We start from the raw sequence: 20132 nt of genomic DNA, 5'->3' as shown, positions 1-20132 counted from the left end.
GCCAAATGTGTGAAGAGTACCAAAGACCTGTAGGACATGTATCGCCAATTTGACAGATACCTTGTTGCAGCATAGCAAAGTGTATGGCCAGCAACAAGGAACAGCATAGTTGAATTGGTGGACCGGTACCTTGTTGTAGCAAAGCAAAGTGTGCAGACAAAAGAGGAAAGTTTCCCTGGAGCCACATTTTATCAGTGATCAGCAATAAAGAGGTTGTTTTGTTTTAGGACAGTCAAATCAAGGTAGTCAGTGTGAATGCAGCACTACAGGTGAAGTGCAGACATCTGAGCAGCTTTAAAAGGCTTAAGGACATGGGTTGTCCTAATTATACAAACATTTCAATGACCAGAGAAAATGTAATGTGTTTTCAAATGAGCTGTCTTTTGGATATACATTCTTAATCTGTTTGATCAGTAAGGTGAGCCGAGACCCTCCTGTATATACAATGCTTATATTCCCCTGCAGGTCAGCAGAAACAGCTCCAAATCAACAGCAAAAACTGTTTTAATGTGAATTTACTGTAAATGTCTCCTCTAAATATTGAAACAAGTGAAATCTATGATGAAAATCTGTATTAAAAATTGACATTCTGGATATTTTAATTGAACCTGTCATTTGACTTAAGCAGCCCAAACTACAATTGGAGACAGATATGTTTTTCTCTGAAACACTCCAATATTTCAGAAGAAAACATTACTTGTGGGGCCAATCAGGAACTATAGGTAGAGAAAAGTCTAATCTGATGACACATCTCTGACATCAAACATCTTTAGCTAATTGGCAAGTCACATACAAATGTACATAGGGAGAGACCTATCAATCAAGTAGAGTGGTGTGAGGAGTAGCAGGTTGGGGGGTGGTGCCAGAATAGTCTTGTCTGTCAATAATCCTTAGCCTTGCTGTAGCAAACATACCTGGCTGGAGCCGTGCAAGGCTATAATTCATCATGTACAAGGTTTAGACAGCAGGAATCAAGTAACAAATTCCTTTTAAAGAAACCAACACAACAGGGCAATTTGTAAGTGAAAAAAATCCTGTAGCCTGTGGATCAAATTAATTTTATTTTTTCATCTTTGCAGGTACAATCTTCAACATTTTCAAACTTGGGATATTTTTCCACTCTCTCGTGTGTATTTTTTTTTTCATTGTTAAGACACTCTTTATTTGCATCTGCCATTCCCCTCTATTTATTATACTACTAGCTGAAGAGCCCGGCATTACCTGGGCATAGTAACCAACTGGGGTTAGTTATAACAAATTATAATGATTATATTGCACATAAAAAACGTGCATCTAATCCTATCCTGTGTGATACTGACTGCTGAACTGTGTATCTAATACTATTCTGTATTATACTGTGTGCTGAGCTGCATATCTAATCCTATCCTGTGGGATACTTACTGCTGAGCTGTGTATCTAATCCTATCCTGTGTGATATTGTCTGCTGAGCCGTGTATCTATTCCTATCCTGTGTGATACTGACTGCTGAGCTGTGTATCTAATCCTATCCTGTGTGATATTGTCTGCTGAGCCGTGTATCTATTCCTGTCCTGTGTGATACTGACTGCTGAGCTGTGTATCTAATCCTATCCTGTGTGATACTGACTGCTGAGCCGTGTATCTAATCCTATCTTGTGTGATACTGCCTGCTGAGCTATGTGTCTAATCCTCTCCTGTGTGATACTGACTGCTGAGCTGTGTATCTAATCCTATCCTATGTGATACTGACTGCTGAGCCGTGTATCTAATCCTATCCTGTGTGATACTGTGTGCTGAGCTGCGTATCTAATCCTATCCTGTGTGATACTGTCTGCTGAGCCGTGTATCTATTTTTATCCTGTGTGATACTGACTGCTGAGCTGTGTATCTAATCCTCTCCTGTGTGATACTGACTGCTGAGCTGTGTATCTAATCCTATCCTGTGTGATATTGTCTGCTGAACCGTGTATCTAATCCTATCCTGTGTGATACTGTCTGCTGAGCCGTGTATCTATTCCTGTCCAGTGTGATACTGACTGCTGAGCTGTGTATCTAATCCTATCCTGTGTGATACTGTCTGCTGAGCCGTGTATCTATTCCTGTCCTGTGTGATACTGACTGCTGAGCCATGTATCTAATCCTATCTTGTGTGATACTGCCTGCTGAGCTATGTGTCTAATCCTCTCCTGTGTGATACTGACTGCTGAGCTGTGTATCTAATCCTATCCTATGTGATACTGACTGCTGAGCCGTGTATCTAATCCTATCCTGTGTGATACTGTGTGCTGAGCTGCGTATCTAATCCTATCCTGTGTGATACTGTCTGCTGAGCCGTGTATCTATTTTTATCCTGTGTGATACTGCCTGCTGAGCTATGTGTCTAATCCTCTCCTGTGTGATACTGACTGCTGAGCTGTGTATCTAATCCTATCCTATGTGATACTGACTGCTGAGCCGTGTATCTAATCCTATCCTGTGTGATACTGTGTGCTGAGCTGCGTATCTAATCCTATCCTGTGTGATACTGACTGCTGAGCTGTGTATCTAATCCTATCCTGTGTGATACTGACTGCTCAGCTGTGTATCTAATCCTCTCCTGTGTGATACTGACTGCTGAGCTGTGTATCTAATCCTATCCTGTGTGATATTGTCTGCTGAACCGTGTATCTAATCCTATCCTGTGTGATACTGTCTGCTGAGCCGTGTATCTATTCCTGTCCAGTGTGATACTGACTGCTGAGCTGTGTATCTAATCCTATCCTGTGTGATACTGTCTGCTGAGCCGTGTATCTATTCCTGTCCTGTGTGATACTGACTGCTGAGCCATGTATCTAATCCTATCTTGTGTGATACTGCCTGCTGAGCTATGTGTCTAATCCTCTCCTGTGTGATACTGACTGCTGAGCTGTGTATCTAATCCTATCCTATGTGATACTGACTGCTGAGCCGTGTATCTAATCCTATCCTGTGTGATACTGTGTGCTGAGCTGCGTATCTAATCCTATCCTGTGTGATACTGTCTGCTGAACCGTGTATCTATTTTTATCCTGTGTGATACTGACTGTTGAGCTGTGTATCTAATCCTATACGGTGTGATACTGACTGCTGAGCTGTGTATCTAATCCTATCCTGTGAGATACTGACTGCTCAGCCATGTATCTAATCCTCTCCTGTGTGATACTGACTGCTGAGCTGTGTATCTAATCCTATCCTGTGTGATATTGTCTGCTGAGCCGTGTATCTATTCCTATTCTGTGTGATACTGACTGCTGAGCTGTGTATCTAATCCTATCCTGTGTGATACTGACTGCTGAGCTGCGTATCTAATCCTATCCTGTGTGATACTGTCTGCTGAGCCGTGTATCTATTTTTATCCTGTGTGATACTGACTGCTGAGCCGTGTATCTAATCCTATCCTGTGTGATACTGACTGCTGAGCCATGTATCTAATCCTATCTTGTGTGATACTGCCTGCTGAGCTATGTGTCTAATCTTCTCCTGTGTGATACTGACTGCTGAGCTGTGTATCTAATCCTATCCTATGTGATACTGACTGCTGAGCTGTGTATCTAATCCTATCCTGTGTGATACTGTGTGCTGAGCTACGTATCTAATCCTATCCTGTGTGATACTGTCTGTTGAGCCGTGTATCTATTTTTATCCTGTGTGATACTGACTGCTGGCTGTGTATCTAATCCTATCCTGTGTGATACTGACTGCTCAGCCATGTATCTAATCCTATCCTGTGTGATACTGTCTGCTGAGCCATGTGTCTAATCCTCTCCTGTGTGATACTGACTGCTTAGCTGTGTATCTAATCCTATCCTGTGTGATACTGACTGCTGAGCTGTGTATCTAATCCTATCCTGTGTGATACTGGGCTCTCCCTGCAGTCTGTGTCAGAGGGTGGTCTGTGTTGGCACAGTAATAAATTGTGTTATTTCCAGCTTTACAGAAGGATGATAACACCATAGAAATGGTAAGAATAATAGGCCTCAGTTACCACAACTGTCTACAAAGAAAATTGTTGCTGATAGCAACCAATCACAGCTCCTTTTTCATCTTTTATACAGCTCTGAGACAGCGCGGCGCGTTTTTACTGGCGACTTTTGTGTTTTGACTTTTATGTGGCGAGGTTGGTGTATGTGTGGTGAAATGTGTGCTGAGGTTGGTATATGTGTTGTAGCACGTGGTAGTGTGTGGCGCATTTTGTGTGTGTTCATATCCCCGTGTACGGTGCGTATCCCATGTCAGGGCCCCACCTTAGCAACTGTACGGTATATACTCTTTGGTGCCATCGCTCTCATTCTTTAAGTCCCCCTTGTTCACATCTGGCAGCTGTCAATTTGCCTCCAACACTTTTCCTTTCACTTTTCCCCATTATGTAGATAGGGGCAAATGTGTTTGATGAATTGGAACGCGCGAGTTAAAATTTTGCCTCACAACATAGCTTACGACGCTCTCAGGGTCCAGACGTGTGACTGTGCAAAATTTTGTGGCTGTAGCTATGACGGTGCAGATGCCAATCCCGGACATACACACATACATACAGTACATACATACACACACACATACATACAAATATACACACACATCCACATTGAGCTTTATATATTAGATAAAATATGTGATATTTGTCACATCATTATGAAGGTTAGAGTGAAAAGAAAGCTGACAGACACTGCAATTACTTCATCTTTGAAGATGCGAGTCACCATTGTCTTACCTGTGTGCAGTTGTGCTTTTGAGGTATAAGTTATATTTCTCTTCAGCAGACAGCCCATCCATCATAATGTAAAAAATAAGGAAGTTGCTTTGGCCTGAGGCTTGGCTGATGAGACGGCTCTTCTCCAGCATGTAAGTGTACAGTCTGGCTGGAATTCAAATAGACTTATGTAAAGGGGCATGTAGGAAACTACTGCTATAATCCCTAATCCTTATCAATTAGGTTCTGCTTTATAAAACGCACACAAAATGGACTCCACGAGAACCATGTGGCCCCTCTTATACAATGGAATAGACAAATAGAATGTATGTGTGGATATGGGATCAGACCAGACAACAGAGAGGTTTGCTTTCCTCTCACTGGAATAAGTTACATTTTTACACGATAAGAAATATATCTACTTGAAAATGCTGAATGTGGATTCAATTCTTTTATTCAAAGGGGTTGTCCATTACCTAACAACTCTTGCTTCAGGGCTACATTGAAAATAAAAACAATCATCATCACTGCTGTTCCCATAGAGTCAAGACTCAAGTGACATTATTGTGTCATGAGAATACCGGAAATCGGAATGGAACTGATTGCTGCAACCCATTGACATTGATTGTTTTTATTATCTATGAGGCTCTGAAGTGATTAATTCTGTCTTTACTGTATCAGTGAATGCAACGTAGAGAATTTCAATACACTTGTAAGGGCATACATCAGATAAAGTCAGGCACTGCGGTTGCTATTGGGCTACTGAGAGAGGGGGCCCCACTCATGATTTATCCTATCCACTTTACAATTAGGTACCAAGAACCCCCTCTCCAAAAGAAACATTGTAAATTCCAAACCCTATTGTCTGGCATGAAATAAACTGGATCATAATGGGTGTTCAGTTTGATTTTTGTTCTTAGGCCTTTTCTCTACAGGAGACTAAATCCATACATATCAATACTGTAGATATGACCCTATAGATTAAATTTATCATAAGGCTGAAGGGATACTGCAAATGCAGCATTCTCATTCTAATGCCAAACTCCAACAGAACTAAATTTAGGATTAGTGCCCAATATTCAGGACAATCCAATGTATACATGTATAGAAATTTCTTGGCCAATATGGAATTTATATCCTGGTGCCAAATTTTTCTTTCAAATGCAGTATTATTTTTTTCCCATGGTAGATCATAAGGCCCTCAGGCTATATATTGATTAAACTGGTATTTTACTTTATCCTATAATAGCTTTGTGCATTACATTAATCATTTAATGCCATGTTTTTGATAGATGCAGCCTTTTATTTAACAATATCTGGTAAAACTCAAAATATGACTGACATATAGATGGAATATCCTATTACATGTGTTTGTCTGCCACCTTGTGGTAGTCATGGGAAATAGTATGAATTTTCTTTGCCTAAGAGGACTAAAGCAACATTTCTAATGTTTCAGATATTTTCTTAAGCTGATATCTGCTACAACTGTTCTTTATGAACCATAAGAAACTACATGACCTTTAGACACTGAAAAATGGCAAGATATTACCAACTTCTCTATCATTACAGAAGATCGACTCTCCACTCTACTCTCAAGATCACATCTCACCACCTGTGCACTTGATCCAATCCCATCCCACTTCATCCCAAACCTCACCACAGTCTTCATCCCAACCCTAACCCATCTCTTCAACCTATCACTAACAACTGGTGTTTTCCCCTCAAGCTTCAACCATGCATCAATCACACCTATCCTCAAAAAGCCCTCTCTTGGCCCATCCTCTGTATCTAGCTATCACCCTATATCACTTTTCCCCTATGCCTCAAAACTACTGGAACAACATGTCCACCTTGAACTGTCCGCCCACCTCTCTTCCTGCTCCTTCTTCGACCGCTTACAATCTGGCTCCCGGCCACACCACTCCACTGAAACTGCCCTATCTAAGGTCACCAATGACCTATTAACCGACAAGGCCAAGCGACACTACACTGTCCTCCTCCTCCTTCTGGACCTATCCTCTGCCTTTGACTCAGTGGACCATTCCCTGTTACTACAAACCCTCTCATCTCTTGGCATCACAGACTTGGCCCTATCTTGGATCTTGTCATACCTAACAGACAGGACATTCAGTGTCTCCCACTCGCACACCACCTCCTAACCTCGCCCCCTATCTATCGTAGTCTCGCAAGATTCAGTCCTAGGGCCCTTGATCTTCTCCATTTACACCTTCGGCCTGGGACAGCTCATAGAACCTCACAAATTTCAGTATCAGCTCTTTTTTGATGACACACAGATCTACATCTCTGGACCAGATATCACCTCCCTACTAACCAGAATCCCACAATGTCTGTCTGCTATTTCATCCTTCTTCTCCGCTAGATTTCTAAAACTTAATATGGACAAAACAGAATTCATAATCTTTTCCCCATCTCACTTGACTCCCCCAATGGATATATCCATTAAAATCAATGGCTGCCCACTCTCCCCAGTTCCACAAGCTCACTGCCTTGGGGTAATCCTTGACACTGATCTCTCTTTCAAGCCACATATCCAAGCCATTTCCACTTCCTGCCGACTTCAACTCAAACATATTTCACGGATCCGTACATTCCTCAACCAAGAATCTGCAAAAACCCTTAATTCATGCCCTCTTCATCTCCTGCCTTGATTACTGCAACCTCCAGGTCTGTGGCCTCCCCTCTAACACTCTCGCACCCCTCCAATCTATTCTTAACTCTGCTGCCCGACTAATCCACCTGTCCCCCCGCTATTCCCCAGCCTCTCCCCTCTTTCAATCCCTGCACTGCCTCCCAATCACCCAAAGACTCCAGTTCAAAACCCTAACCATACAAAGTCATCCACAACCTGTGTCCTCCATACATCTGTGACCTCGTCTCCCAGTACTTACCTTAACGCAACCTCTGATCCTCACAAGATCTCCTTCTCTACTCCCCTCTTATCTCCTCTTCCCATAATCGCATACAAGATTTCTCCCGCATCAACCCTACTCTGGAACTCTCTACCACAACATAACAGAATCTCGCCTACCATGGAAACTTTCAAAAAGAACCTGAAGACCTACCTCTTCCGACAAGCATACAACCTGCAGTAACCACTGAATGACCAAGCCACTGCATGGCCAGCTCTACCCTCACCTACTGTATCCTCACCCATCCCTTGTAGATTGTGAGCCCTTGCGGGCAGGGTCCTCTCTCCTCTTATACCTGTCGTGACTTGCATTATTTAAAATTACTGTACTTGTTTTTATTATGTATACCCCTCCTCACATGTAAAGTGCCATGGAATAAATGGCGCTATAATAGTAAATAATAATAATGTTAGCAAAAGGATAATATATAAAGTTGTCTGAAAAAACAGTTGCTTCCTTCTTTTGCTCTTGGCTTGATATTTTCCAAGATATGTAGTGCAAAATGACCAGTTTGAAAGAAAAGGTATTCTTAACAAAATTTACAGACCGATGAGGATAAATATATCTGTATATCTGCTGTATATACACATCACAACCACTAATTTGCCCATCTTCCATCATTGCGGTTCAGGAAATTGTGTTACCAGATACGATACTGTCACGACACATCTGTCGGGTGATCCGGGACTAGGGGCTCCTTCCCTGTCCCTAACACTAGGTGGCACTCTAGCTCGCCCTATTCCCCGGGATACTTCAGATGGTGAAGATGCCAGCGCCTTTGCCCTTGCCTTATCTCCTGAGTTAGCCCTCCTTCTATTCTCTTCACCCACCCAGGGAAGAGGGGGCATTGCTGTGCACCGTAGTACACCAACCCACCAAAAAAGGCAACACGGACAAGGGTTAACAGAAAACTCCAGGCATACAAAATGTTCACTCACATATCGCAGAAGAATGCATCTGGGCATGGAGGACAGGGAAAAAACTAATTAGAGAAGGATAAAAAAAAATTACCACGCATACAAACCAAGCAACAGTCACTAAAAACTCCTCCATCTCTCCTTCTCACAAGAACTTCTCTCCCACCATTAGCCATGCAGCAGTAAAGCTAGCTCGGACAAGGATTTGCATCACAGCCCAAATTATAAAGGGAAAAGGAGAGAATAACCGAGCTCAGCTGTGAGCACAGCGATTTCCAACATGTTCGATTAACCCCTGTTCTGCCAGAAGTAATAAAAACATTTAAAATGAAGGAGAAGTGATTCTTCTCAGCGCCTGAGAAGGAGCAATCAGATGCTGCGGTCTTCTGGCTCCACACTGTCGCAGTACCCCCATGACAGATACCTTCTCCACTGCAATATGTGGCATGCAATCTGCATACAGCAACTTCTTGGAATTTTAAATTTCCCAAAATATTCAGCAAATTTTGCTTGCTCTCAATTTCTAGTATATTTCTGAAGGAATTGCATAGATTACGATTATTTAGCGGTGGCTGGATTTTCCGAACTTGAGTACATTTTGCTAATCAATATCATTTCTACCTATAGTAATTGTCCGCCTAATTTGCTGAATGTTATTGTTCCTTAGTAATTGGATACAGTATTCAGCTTGATGACTCTTCAGAAACACTACAATGTAAACCAATACAGGATTGCCATGTCTGCCATGCTGTCTTTCACAGAGTGGATGCATTGACAGCAGAAATCGTGCCACAAATTGCTGACACACAGTAACATGCCAGGTAGTCAATGCTCATTATTGAACTGGATGGATTCAATTAACATGTAACTAATGTTTCGTAATGTGATTCCTGTTGTGTCACCATTAACTATTACTTTATCAGAAAAAGCAAACTGACTAAAGCCATCCTTAAGTTATAATGAGACATGAACTGAAGGTCTGCAAATTCTCGATACACTTATTCATTGCAGAAAACTTTTGGACATGCTTGAGTCTATATGTTACTGAATGACTTAGCTAGAGGCTTATGCACATGGAAAAGAACCCTATACAGCAGAGTACAAATGCCTTACAGGCGCTGTCAGGTGTGGTATATATGGTGATATTTTCCACTAAAAACAATTCTTCTTGGTTAATGATAGATTTATGCATACAGAATCCAATGAACCAGTGGTGTGCAGAAAAGCTGATCCTATACGTGAAATGCTATCCTGGACGTGAATACAGTTTAATGAGAAGCTGGGAGAGGTCCGAATGGGAACATAGTTGAGAACCATGGTGATACAGAACTATTTGAAGTTCTGAGACTGCTGTGGGTTAGAGAAAGTCGCCTGTATACATGCAGTTGTGGAATACAAGTGCCACCCTAGTGTGAAATATTTAGGGAAGGAATTCTATTTTTTGCCTCATTGGAGCATCTAGAAAATTAGGTTCTGCAACTGTGCAGAAAGTTGTCTTGTTGGATTTTGCTAATATGGATTAATGTGACTGTGGAATTTTATGGAGTAAGAAATGTAAACTACTGCCATGGATACCCATAAGTATGAAAACTCTGTCAAGTCCAAGTGTGAATGCCATTCAATCTGATGTCAATTATCTGTTTTGTTCTTTCAAGTACATCTACCTCAGTAAAAGACGTTCTGTTAACTACAGTGGCCTCTCCTGCTTTCTTGTTCATCCCCTTCACTACACTACATCACAGACCACCAGCCCTCAAGGGAGCAGTACCTTTAATGTGAGGAGAGATATTGTCACCATTTGACGTGTTTCACTGGTATTAAGAGTTTCCACATCACATTCGGCAAATTAAACCTTACACACATGGAACAGATGTCAGCAGAATGGTCGCTCATTCGACAGCTATCTCTCCTAAATCCTCTATACACATGAATGTTTGGCTCAGCCAAACATTCATGTTTTCAATAGGGAAATAGAGACAGCTTCGGACAGATAGTTCTGGTGGTGGCTCATCTCATGGAAAGCAAAAAAACAATGAATTAAAAATCAAATTGGTCCACCTTTATCTTCCCTGAAATTATCTGTTGGGACAGAGTTGAAAGCCTCCCATACATATTAAATTGTCAGCCTATTCCTCTACATCAGCACTTTGGGCCAACTTTCATCGAGTATGTTCAGTGGTTTTAATTGTAAAATGCAGATTGTGATGACAGGGATAGATGTGATTTATGACAATACAGCGCTGCTCATTGCAGAATATGTTAGCTCTACATAAATTAATAAAAATAAATAAAATATTACACATACTGGGATTGAATGGCACATGAAACAAAAAAATTCACAACAAATCTACAATAACATATTAGTTAAATTTTAACATTACACTTCAGCTCTCCTAGAAGTTTTAAAACTACCAAACAGACATATGGTCAAAACGTTTTGAGACTGACATAAATTCTGGCTTTACTAAGGTTTGCTGCATCAGTGTTTTTAGATCTTTTAGTCAAATGTTTATGTAGCTATTTAATTACGATTACAAGCATTTAATAATTTTTTAAATGATTATTGAGAAATTCATTTATTTGACATGTTCAGAAATATATTACGTCAAGGGACCACATATTTGTGCTATACAGTGGGGAAAAAAAGTATTTAGTCAGTCAGCAATAGTGCAAGTTCCACCACTTAAAAAGATGAGAGGCGTCTGTAATTTACATCATAGGTAGACCTCAACTATGGGAGACAAACTGAGAAAAAAAAATCCAGAAAATCACATTGTCTGTTTTTTTTTCATTTTATTTGCATATTATGGTGGAAAATAAGTATTTGGTCAGAAACAAAATTTCATCTCAATACCTTGTGATATATCCTTTGTTGGCAATGACAGAGGTCAAACGTTTTCTGTAAGTCTTCACAAGGTTGCCACACACTGTTGTTGGTATGTTGGCCCATTCCTCCATGCAGATCTCCTCTAGAGCAGTGATGTTTTTGGCTTTTCGCTTGGCAACACGGACTTTCAACTCCCTCCAAAGGTTTTGTATAGGGTTGAGATCTGGAGACTGGCTAGGCCACTCCAGGACCTTGAAATGCTTCTTACGAAGCCACTCCTTCATTGCCCTGGCGGTGTGCTTTGGATCATTGTAATGTTGAAAGACCCAGCCACATTTCATCTTCAATGCCCTTGCTGATGGAAGGAGGTTTGCACTCAAAATCTCATGATACATGGCCCCATTCATTCTTTCATGTACCCGGATCAGTCGTCCTGGCCCCTTTGCAGAGAAACAGCCCCAAAGCATGATGTTTCCACCACCATGCTTTACAGTAGGTATGGTGTTTGATTGATGCAACTCAGTATTCTTTTTCCTCCAAACACGACAAGTTGTGTTTCTACCAAACAGTTCCAGTTTGGTTTCATCAGACCATAGGACATTCTCCCAAAACTCCTCTGGATCATCCAAATGCTCTCTAGCAAACTTCAGACGGGCCCGGACATGTACAGGCTTAAGCAGTGGGACACGTCTGGCACTGCAGGATCTGAGTCCATGGTGGCGTAGTGTGTTACTTATGGTAGGCCTTGTTACATTGGTCCCAGCTCTCTGCAGTTCATTCAATAGGTCCCCCCGCGTGGTTCTGGGATTTTTGCTCACCGTTCTTGTGATCATTCTGACCCCACGGGGTGGGATTTTGCGTGGAGCACCAGATCGAGGGAGATTATCAGTGGTCTTGTATGTCTTCCATTTTCTAATTATTGCTCCCACAGTTGATTTCTTCACTCCAAGCTGGTTGGCTATTGCAGATTCAGTCTTCCCAGCCTGGTGCAGGGCTACAATTTTGTTTCTGGTGTCCTTTGACAGCTCTTTGGTCTTCACCATAGTGGAGTTTGGAGTCAGACTGTTTGAGGGTGTGCACAGGTGTCTTTTTATACTGATAACAAGTTTAAACAGGTGCCATTACTACAGGTAATGAGTGGAGGAAAGAGGAGACTCTTAAAGAAGAAGTTACAGGTCTGTGAGAGCCAGAAATCTTGATTGCTTGTTTCTGACCAAATACTTATTTTCCACCATAATATGCAAATAAAATGAAAAAAAAACAGACAATGTGATTTTCTGGATTTTTTTTTCTCAGTTTGTCTCCCATAGTTGAGGTCTACCTATGATGTAAATTACAGACGCCTCTCATCTTTTTAAGTGGTGGAACTTGCACTATTGCTGACTGACTAAATACTTTTTTTCCCCACTGTATGTGCAGAATTTCTGACACTATTGATTAATGAGACCTGTGTTCAGGAAATCATAATTTTTTTCTATTGTGATAATAAATATCTTATACTATTTTATCTGTATTGTGAAATGAATTATTATTTTATTAATATTATTCCTCATTTGTATTGTGTATATTGATATATTGAACATTTAAAAAAAATAAAATATTACATATTTGTTGCCATCCCATTAGTAACATAAGCCACTGCTATGCCTTCTTACCATGCCAGTGGCTGCCAGTCATGCACTCTATACACAGACATACAATTCTTACCTCCTAATAAAGTTGACGTCTTTTCACAAAAATGTAACTCGAGGAATTTGATAAAGCGACTAGATGAGCTATTAAGTGTTGTTCTAGCATGTCCAAAGGCTTCTAGAATTGTATTCACCTAATAATTAAAAATCAGATAATTGAATCAAAAATATACAATTAAATGTAAATTTCTAGAAAGGAAAAGGATCTAGATAACATAGTAATAGTCAAGCAAAATTATCTTGCAGACTTCCAATTGCATAAGATTCCTTAAAACTTTTCCAATTTTGACCAAACTTTACTCATACAACAGAAACTGAACCAAACCACGTTGCCAAAGCTCTGATCTGCTTAGTAAGACCTCGTTACAATACATTGAGACATGATATATATGAGGTGTACATTTTACTTCTCCCAAAATGTACTTCCATCAGAACATGTTGATGAAAGCTTAAACAGACTTGGGTAGTGAGTTTCTAAGGAAGGCTCAGTCCTCAGCCCCTCACCAAATTTAGGCATGGTTGATAATTTCATATTTGATTTTTCCTGGCAACTTATCCAAAAATCACAGAAGCCAGTATTTTTTATGAACATATGAGGAAACCTTCATGAGTCAAAAATTTTTTATAAAGGATATAGGACTCCAGCTCAGAATACTACTATGGAGGATTTACTGCAAAATATAAAATTATGACAATTACAAAGCACAATGATCTATAAAAGCCCCTGCAGTTTAAAAAAAATCAGAGGTGCATCATTTTTAATGGACAGTGGAAGTGTGATGCCCATCACTTCTCACGGCCAAGCCATGAGTCAGAGTGGTCAAGGAGTCCAAGGTCAGCAGCCAGGAGGGTAGGTCATAAACAGAAGGATTAGACAAAAGCGTAGTCAGGTAATGTTCCGAGGTCAGAGTACCAGGAGGATAACGGATCAGATCTGAAGGGGTTAAACAGGTGGATGGTCAGAACGAAGTCCAAGATCAGGCATCAGATCAAGCATACAGAACTCAAGGCACAGGAAAGCATATCACAAACTTCACAAGCTGAATGTACAGCTCAGTTAAGAAGCATGGCCATTTCTCGACCATATTAATTTAATGCTAATTGTGTGCCAACAAAATTCATATGAAAACTAGAATAAAAAAGGAAAAAAGTTAAATTTTTGGTCTTGTTTCATCTTTACAAATGTGAAAGCTTTAAAAGGCAGCTGGCAAGATAACAGTTTTTTTTCCTAATTTTGTGGTTTCTGCTTCAGAAAACACAAATTGATTTCTACTTAAGTATACATGTTTAGAGAAGAGTAAGTCGGAAGGTTGGCCACAGGTTAGGCAAAATATCAATTCTGCTGAGGTGCAAAAATGAGATTTCAAATTGCTGAGAGTAGTTACTGTTTTGTTATTAGATAAAAGTCTTTATTGTTTCAGGAAGGATCAAGAACCTATTTGCCTTTCTCAAGTTACATCTGATCAAATTTCAGTGAAACATTAGCACATATTTTGTGATATATGGATAGAGAGTAATTTATAGCAATTTATGTAGAATGACTACTACTTGTGCAACCAACAAGAGATTTTCCTGCACAAATTTCTGTATCTTAGAATCTTTTTTTTATCTGAATGAGATTATTTCAGATGAATACAGCAGATGCAAAACTTTCTGCAACAAAATAAGCAACAAATATGCACCGTATGTACATACCCTTATAAACCACAAATTATATGTAAAACAAAAATACTCTAGGAGTGATACCTTTATTGGTTAATAAGAAAAATTATATTAGCAGGCAAGTTTACAGGTCAATGGGTGATACAAAAGCACAACATTTTAAAAAGATATTAGAAGACATTTGTATATAGAGTTGACGGGGTGTTGTAAAGATAAGGCAAAGTAATGAAACTAAAGGCCCCGTTACACATAACAATGTCCCAGCAATCCCAGCAACGATCCAACATGGATGGGATCACTGGGACATCGTTAGGCTGATCACTGGTGAGCTGTGACATAGACAGCCCCTCCAGTGATCAGGACCAGCGAGCAAGCTGGTATCTAAGGTAAACAGTGGGTTTCTAAGAGCCGCACGGCTCTTGGATACCTGCTGTTTACCCTGGAAACCAGCGTGCAGTGTCGCTGATCGTTGCTCTCCCGCTGCCACACGCAGCGATGCGTGCTGGCCAGCGGGAGACCAACGATCAAAAAATGGCCCAGGACGATCCTGCACGATCAGCGATACCCGGCAAGGAGGCCGGTCGCTGATGTGTGTCACACACAGCGATGTTGCTGGCGAGATCGCTGATGCGTCACAAAATCAGCGATCTCGCTAGCGATCTCGCTGTGTGTGACAGGGCCTTAAGTTTTTTGTTACAGCTGGAGAGGTAATAGAAGTGATAACTTCAACAAATGTATTTGAGTGGAATTGAATTCTGTTTGAATTTTTAAAAAAATGTATTTTCTTCAGAATATGGCCACAATTTTAATGAATCATAGAGGACCAGGCAAATGGTAAAAAAAAATAATAATAATAATTTTCACTTTTTTGAGGCCCGCAATGCACCATCCCTACAGCCCACTGCTGGTTCCTCTGCACCTCTTCTTTTCCACTTCCACTCTCGCTCACTTATTTTTCATATGCTTCTTGGCGAGCCTTGGCTTCCATCATTGACACTACCTCTGACGTCACTGTGTAATGTGACTACATGACATTAAGACCCGATAGCATAATATTGAACAATCAATTTGTAGAGAACAACTGCTACAAATTGAATCTCCATGTAATATCTGATTTGCTGAATTTGAATCTTGACAGATCCGCTCATTTCTACTTAAGAGGTAAGGAATCTGGAGTTACTCTGGTGGCTGTGTAAAGTGTGTCCATGTACTGAGTGGTAAATTAACAATAATTTTTACGTGTAAACAAGCTGCCTATAATCCAAAGAACGAGAAAAATGTTGTGGTTGGGTGTCATAGTAGACTGGCATTTGCCAAGAGTGTGCAAAGCAGTAATCAAAGCAAAAGGTGGCTACTTTGAAGAACCTAGAATATAAGACACACAGTATTTTCAGTTGTTTCTCACTTTTTTGTTAATTATATAATTCCACATATGTTAATTCATAGTTTTGATGCCTTCAGAGTGAATCTACAATTTTTCATAATCATGAAATACAGAAAACTCTTTGAATGAGAAGATGTGTCCAAACTTTTGGTCTGTACTGTATATATATAAGTTACAAAAAATTCTCATTAATGTACACTCTGCACCCCATCTTGACTGAAAAAAACAGAAATGTAGAATTTTTTGCAAATTTATTAAAAAAAGAAAAACTGAACTATCACATGGTCATAAGTATTCAGACCCTTTGCTCAGTATTGAGTAGAAGCCCCTTTTGAGCTAGTACAGCCATGAGTCTTCTTGGGAATGATGCAACAAGTTTTTCACACCTGAATGTGGGTATCCTCTGCCATTCTTCCTTCCTGATCCTCTCCAGTTCCATCAGGTTGGATGGTGAACGTTGGTGGTCAGCCATTTTCAGGTCTCTCCAGAGATGCAAAATTGGGTTTAGGTAAGGGCTCTGGCTGAGCCAGTCAAGAATGGTCACAGAGTTGTTCTGAAGCCACTCCTGTGTTATTTTAGCTATGTACTTAGGGTCATTTTCTGTTGGAAAGTGAACCTTCAGCCAAGTCTGAGGTCCAGAGCACTCTGGAAGAGGTTTTCATCCAGGATATCTCTGGACTTGGCCGCATTGATGTTTCATTCAATTGCAACCAGTCATCCTGTCCCTGCAGCTGAAGAACACACCCATAGCATGATGCTGCCACTACCATGTTTCATTGTTGGGATTGTATTGGGGAGGTGATGAGCAGTGCCTGGTTTTCCCCACACATACCACTTAGAATTATCACCAAAAAGGTTTATCTTTGTCTCGTCTGACCAGAGAATCTTATTTCTCATAGTCTGGGAGTCCTTCATGTGTTTTTTAGCAAATTCTATGCAGGCTTCCATATGTCTTGCACTGAGAAGAGGCTTCCATCGGGCCACTTTGCCATAAAAGCCCAACTGGTGGAGGGCAACAGTAATCATTGACTTTGTGGAACTTTCTCCCATCTTCCTACTGCATCTCTGGAGCTCAGCCACAGTCATCTTGGGGTTCTTCTTTACCTCTCTCACCAAGGCTCTTCTCCCATGATTGGTCAGTTTGGCTAGATGGCCAGGTCTAGGAAGACTTCTATTGGTCACAAACTTCTCCATTTAAGGATTATGGAGGCCACTGTGCTCTTAGGAACCTTGAGCACTGCAGAAATTCTTTTGTAGCCTTGGCCAGATCTGTGCTTTGCCACAATTCTGTCTCTGAGCTCCTTGGCCAGGTCCTTTGACCTCATGATTCTCATTTCATCTGACATCTAACATACACTGTGAGCTGTGAGGTCTTAGGATACCGTTACACTAAGCGATGCACCAGCAATCCCGACAACTATATGGATCGTTGGTGCATCGCTAAGTGGTCGCTAGTGAGCTGCCACACAGGCAGATCTCACCAGCGACATAGCAGTGGTCGGGGGTTGCTACTTACCTGTCAGACGAGGCGATCCTAATATCCTCCCGCCCGCGTCCACGCGTCGCTCATCGGCGCCACAGGAAGCCCAGCAGGAAGCGCCCGACGAGAAATGGTCCAGGACGTTCTCGCGCGATCAGCGATAATCAGCGGGGGAGCTGGTCGGAGGCAATTATCAGACAAAGCGATATCGCTAGAAATATCGCTGCTATGTCACAAAACCAGTGACGTTACAGCTATATTGCGAGCGATCTCGCTGTGTGTAACGGGGGCTTTATATAGACAGGTGTGTGCCTTTCCAAATCAAGTCCTATCAGTTTAATTAAACACAGCTGGACTCCAATGAAAGAGTAAAACCATCTCAAGGAGGATACAAGGAAATGGACTGCATGTGACTTAAATATGAGTGATTTGGTCTGAATACTTATTACCATGTGATCTTTCAGTTTTTATTTTTTAGTAAATTTGCAAAAATTTCTACATTTCTGTTTTTTTCAGTCAAGATGTAGATGAGCTTCAATGGGAGATGTCACGGCAGCTGGGACCCGGCCAGTGGCCCTGGGTGTCCATTGTAAAAAGGGGTTGTTTCAGTGTGTTGATGATAGTGAAAGTTTATAAGTGATTCATGACGCCACCTGTGGTATTCGGCAATAGAGATGTAAGCCGATGCTGCAGACAGATCCTCTGGGACAGATGGTGTGGTGCAGCAGTGATGTTATAGCCCTCCACAGACAGGGCTGTAGTCCCAGGGTAGTGTAGGTGAAGTGACATTTAGATGCTGTAGTGTCAGGCGCGAGGGATGTAGCGGTGCTGGGCAGGTTGGCGCAGGAATAAGTGGAGGACACCAGGGCATGTAGTTCCAAAGCTTTACTCACAGTCTGTTGTGCAAACAGGTGCCCGCTTCCATGCCGTGTCCTCCGGGTCAGGGACTCAGTCAACTTCCAGGCCAGATGGAATACTCCCTTCCAACACTCTGCCAACATATGTGCCTTTTCTGAACGTCTCCTCTTATTGCGCCTTTGAGTGAAGTACTCCTAGTACTGAGTTACACTGGAGTTCCTCCTGTCAGATGTTCCTATGAACTCTACTTGTACGGCACACAGCTGTAGCCTGCTTCGGGAACTCCATGCTATTAAGTCCCGGCTCACTAATATGTTGCTGTTGTTCCCCCAAGTCTTGTGTGGGAATAAAGTGGTCACTACTTCTATTCCTCCGGTGTCTGCTGCAGGACCATTAGGATCCGTACAACCTCGGGGACCGGACCCCGGCCTTGTGCTTAGAACTTGAAAAGGGTTCTCTTCTAACCCTGGTCCTTGTTCTCTTATTCACCTCACGTTCTGTGCTAATCCTTCTTTCCAATGGAGAATCAAGCTCCCTTCCTCTGTCTCTTTCCTCTGCCAGCACACCCAGATCACTGTGGCCTGCTGCAGCACTTCCCTCTTCCATCCCTCTCCTGGGGATCTTCTCTGTCTCACACTCTGTCCTTCTACATCTTCACTCACTCACTGAATGAAAGACTGACTGACTGACTGACTCAACTCTTCCCACTCTTTTTGGTGAGAACTAAACTCCACCCACCTCCCAGCACATTTCGTGTTCCAAGCAGGGAGCCACCAAGGCGTGCTTTGCTTTACTCCAAGCAGGGAGCCGCCAAAGGTGCTTTGCTACACTACTTTGTGGTGTGGGGTGCAGGTGCTGGAGTGTGGTCAGGTGTTTCCACCTTACCTGGATGGTGGGGCACCACACCTCAGGAGGAGGTGCAGTACCTCTGTGGCGACTGAGCCTCAGGGGCGCCACAGATGGGGTTTAGAGTGTACATTTATGAGAAAAAAAATGAACTTTTTTGAATTTACCAAATAACTACAATGAAACAAAGAGTGAAAAATTTAAAGGGGTCTGAATGATTTCCGTACCCACTGAATATATATACTGTATATATATCTTTGCTATTGCTGTGTCCAGAAAAGTCCGATCTATAAAAATCTAAAATAAATTACAGCAATTGGTAAGGGCTTTAACAAGAAAACGGATCCAAATACCACAATTGCGCTTTTTCGGTCGCGCCACAATAGCACAAAAAAAAGCAATAAGAAGAAATGAAAGTATAATATATACTGTAGTCCAAAATTGTACAAATACAAACACCCACTTGATGATGGTAACAGTTACAGGTCTCAAAAAATAGCGACACAAACCAACTTTTTTTCTTTAACAAAATTCAGAATTTTTTAAGCCAATAAAATAACAAAAAAACTACAAGTTCGTTATTTCCGTAATCACACTGACCAACAGAATTATGTAACCAAGTAATATTTACTTCACAAGTAATGATGTATAACTAACACACAAAGAAACAATGGTGGAATTGTATTTCTTCATCATTTTATCACATTTGGAATTGTTTTGCAATATTCTCTTACTCTTTATATAAAATGAATGGTGTCTTTCAAAACTGCAATCCATCCCTCTAAAAAACAAGCCCTCATATGTCTATGACATAGAAAAGGAGAGGAAAAATGAAAACGCAAAAAGTAAAATT

The 20132-nt window shown here is 41.2% G+C and overlaps 1 protein-coding gene across 5 annotated transcripts in view; it reads right to left on the bottom strand.

Annotated features, from left to right (window-relative positions):
- The window catches only part of MYO16 (myosin XVI), a 783767-nt gene that overhangs the window by 302628 nt on the left and 461007 nt on the right, over positions 1–20132 (bottom strand). For all 5 annotated transcript variants that reach the window (XR_012222718.1, XM_073556817.1, XM_073556818.1 and 2 more), the window contains exons 15-16: positions 13066–13183; positions 4706–4853 (exon numbers count right to left, since the gene is read on the bottom strand). Coding sequence is in view for 4 of the 5 variants with exons in the window: in XM_073556817.1 (XP_073412918.1) it covers positions 4706–4853; positions 13066–13183 (266 nt within the window). In the remaining variant the exon portion in view is untranslated. The remainder of the gene's footprint in view (positions 1–4705; positions 4854–13065; positions 13184–20132) is intronic.

Source organism: Dendrobates tinctorius, unplaced genomic scaffold (genome assembly GCF_039654945.1).
Source record: "Dendrobates tinctorius isolate UK_male_01 unplaced genomic scaffold, ASM3965494v1 ptg000240l, whole genome shotgun sequence".
NCBI lineage: Eukaryota > Metazoa > Chordata > Amphibia > Anura > Dendrobatidae > Dendrobates > Dendrobates tinctorius.
Note: the sequence above shows the minus strand (reverse complement) of the source record. Positions and strands in the feature narration are given on the sequence as shown.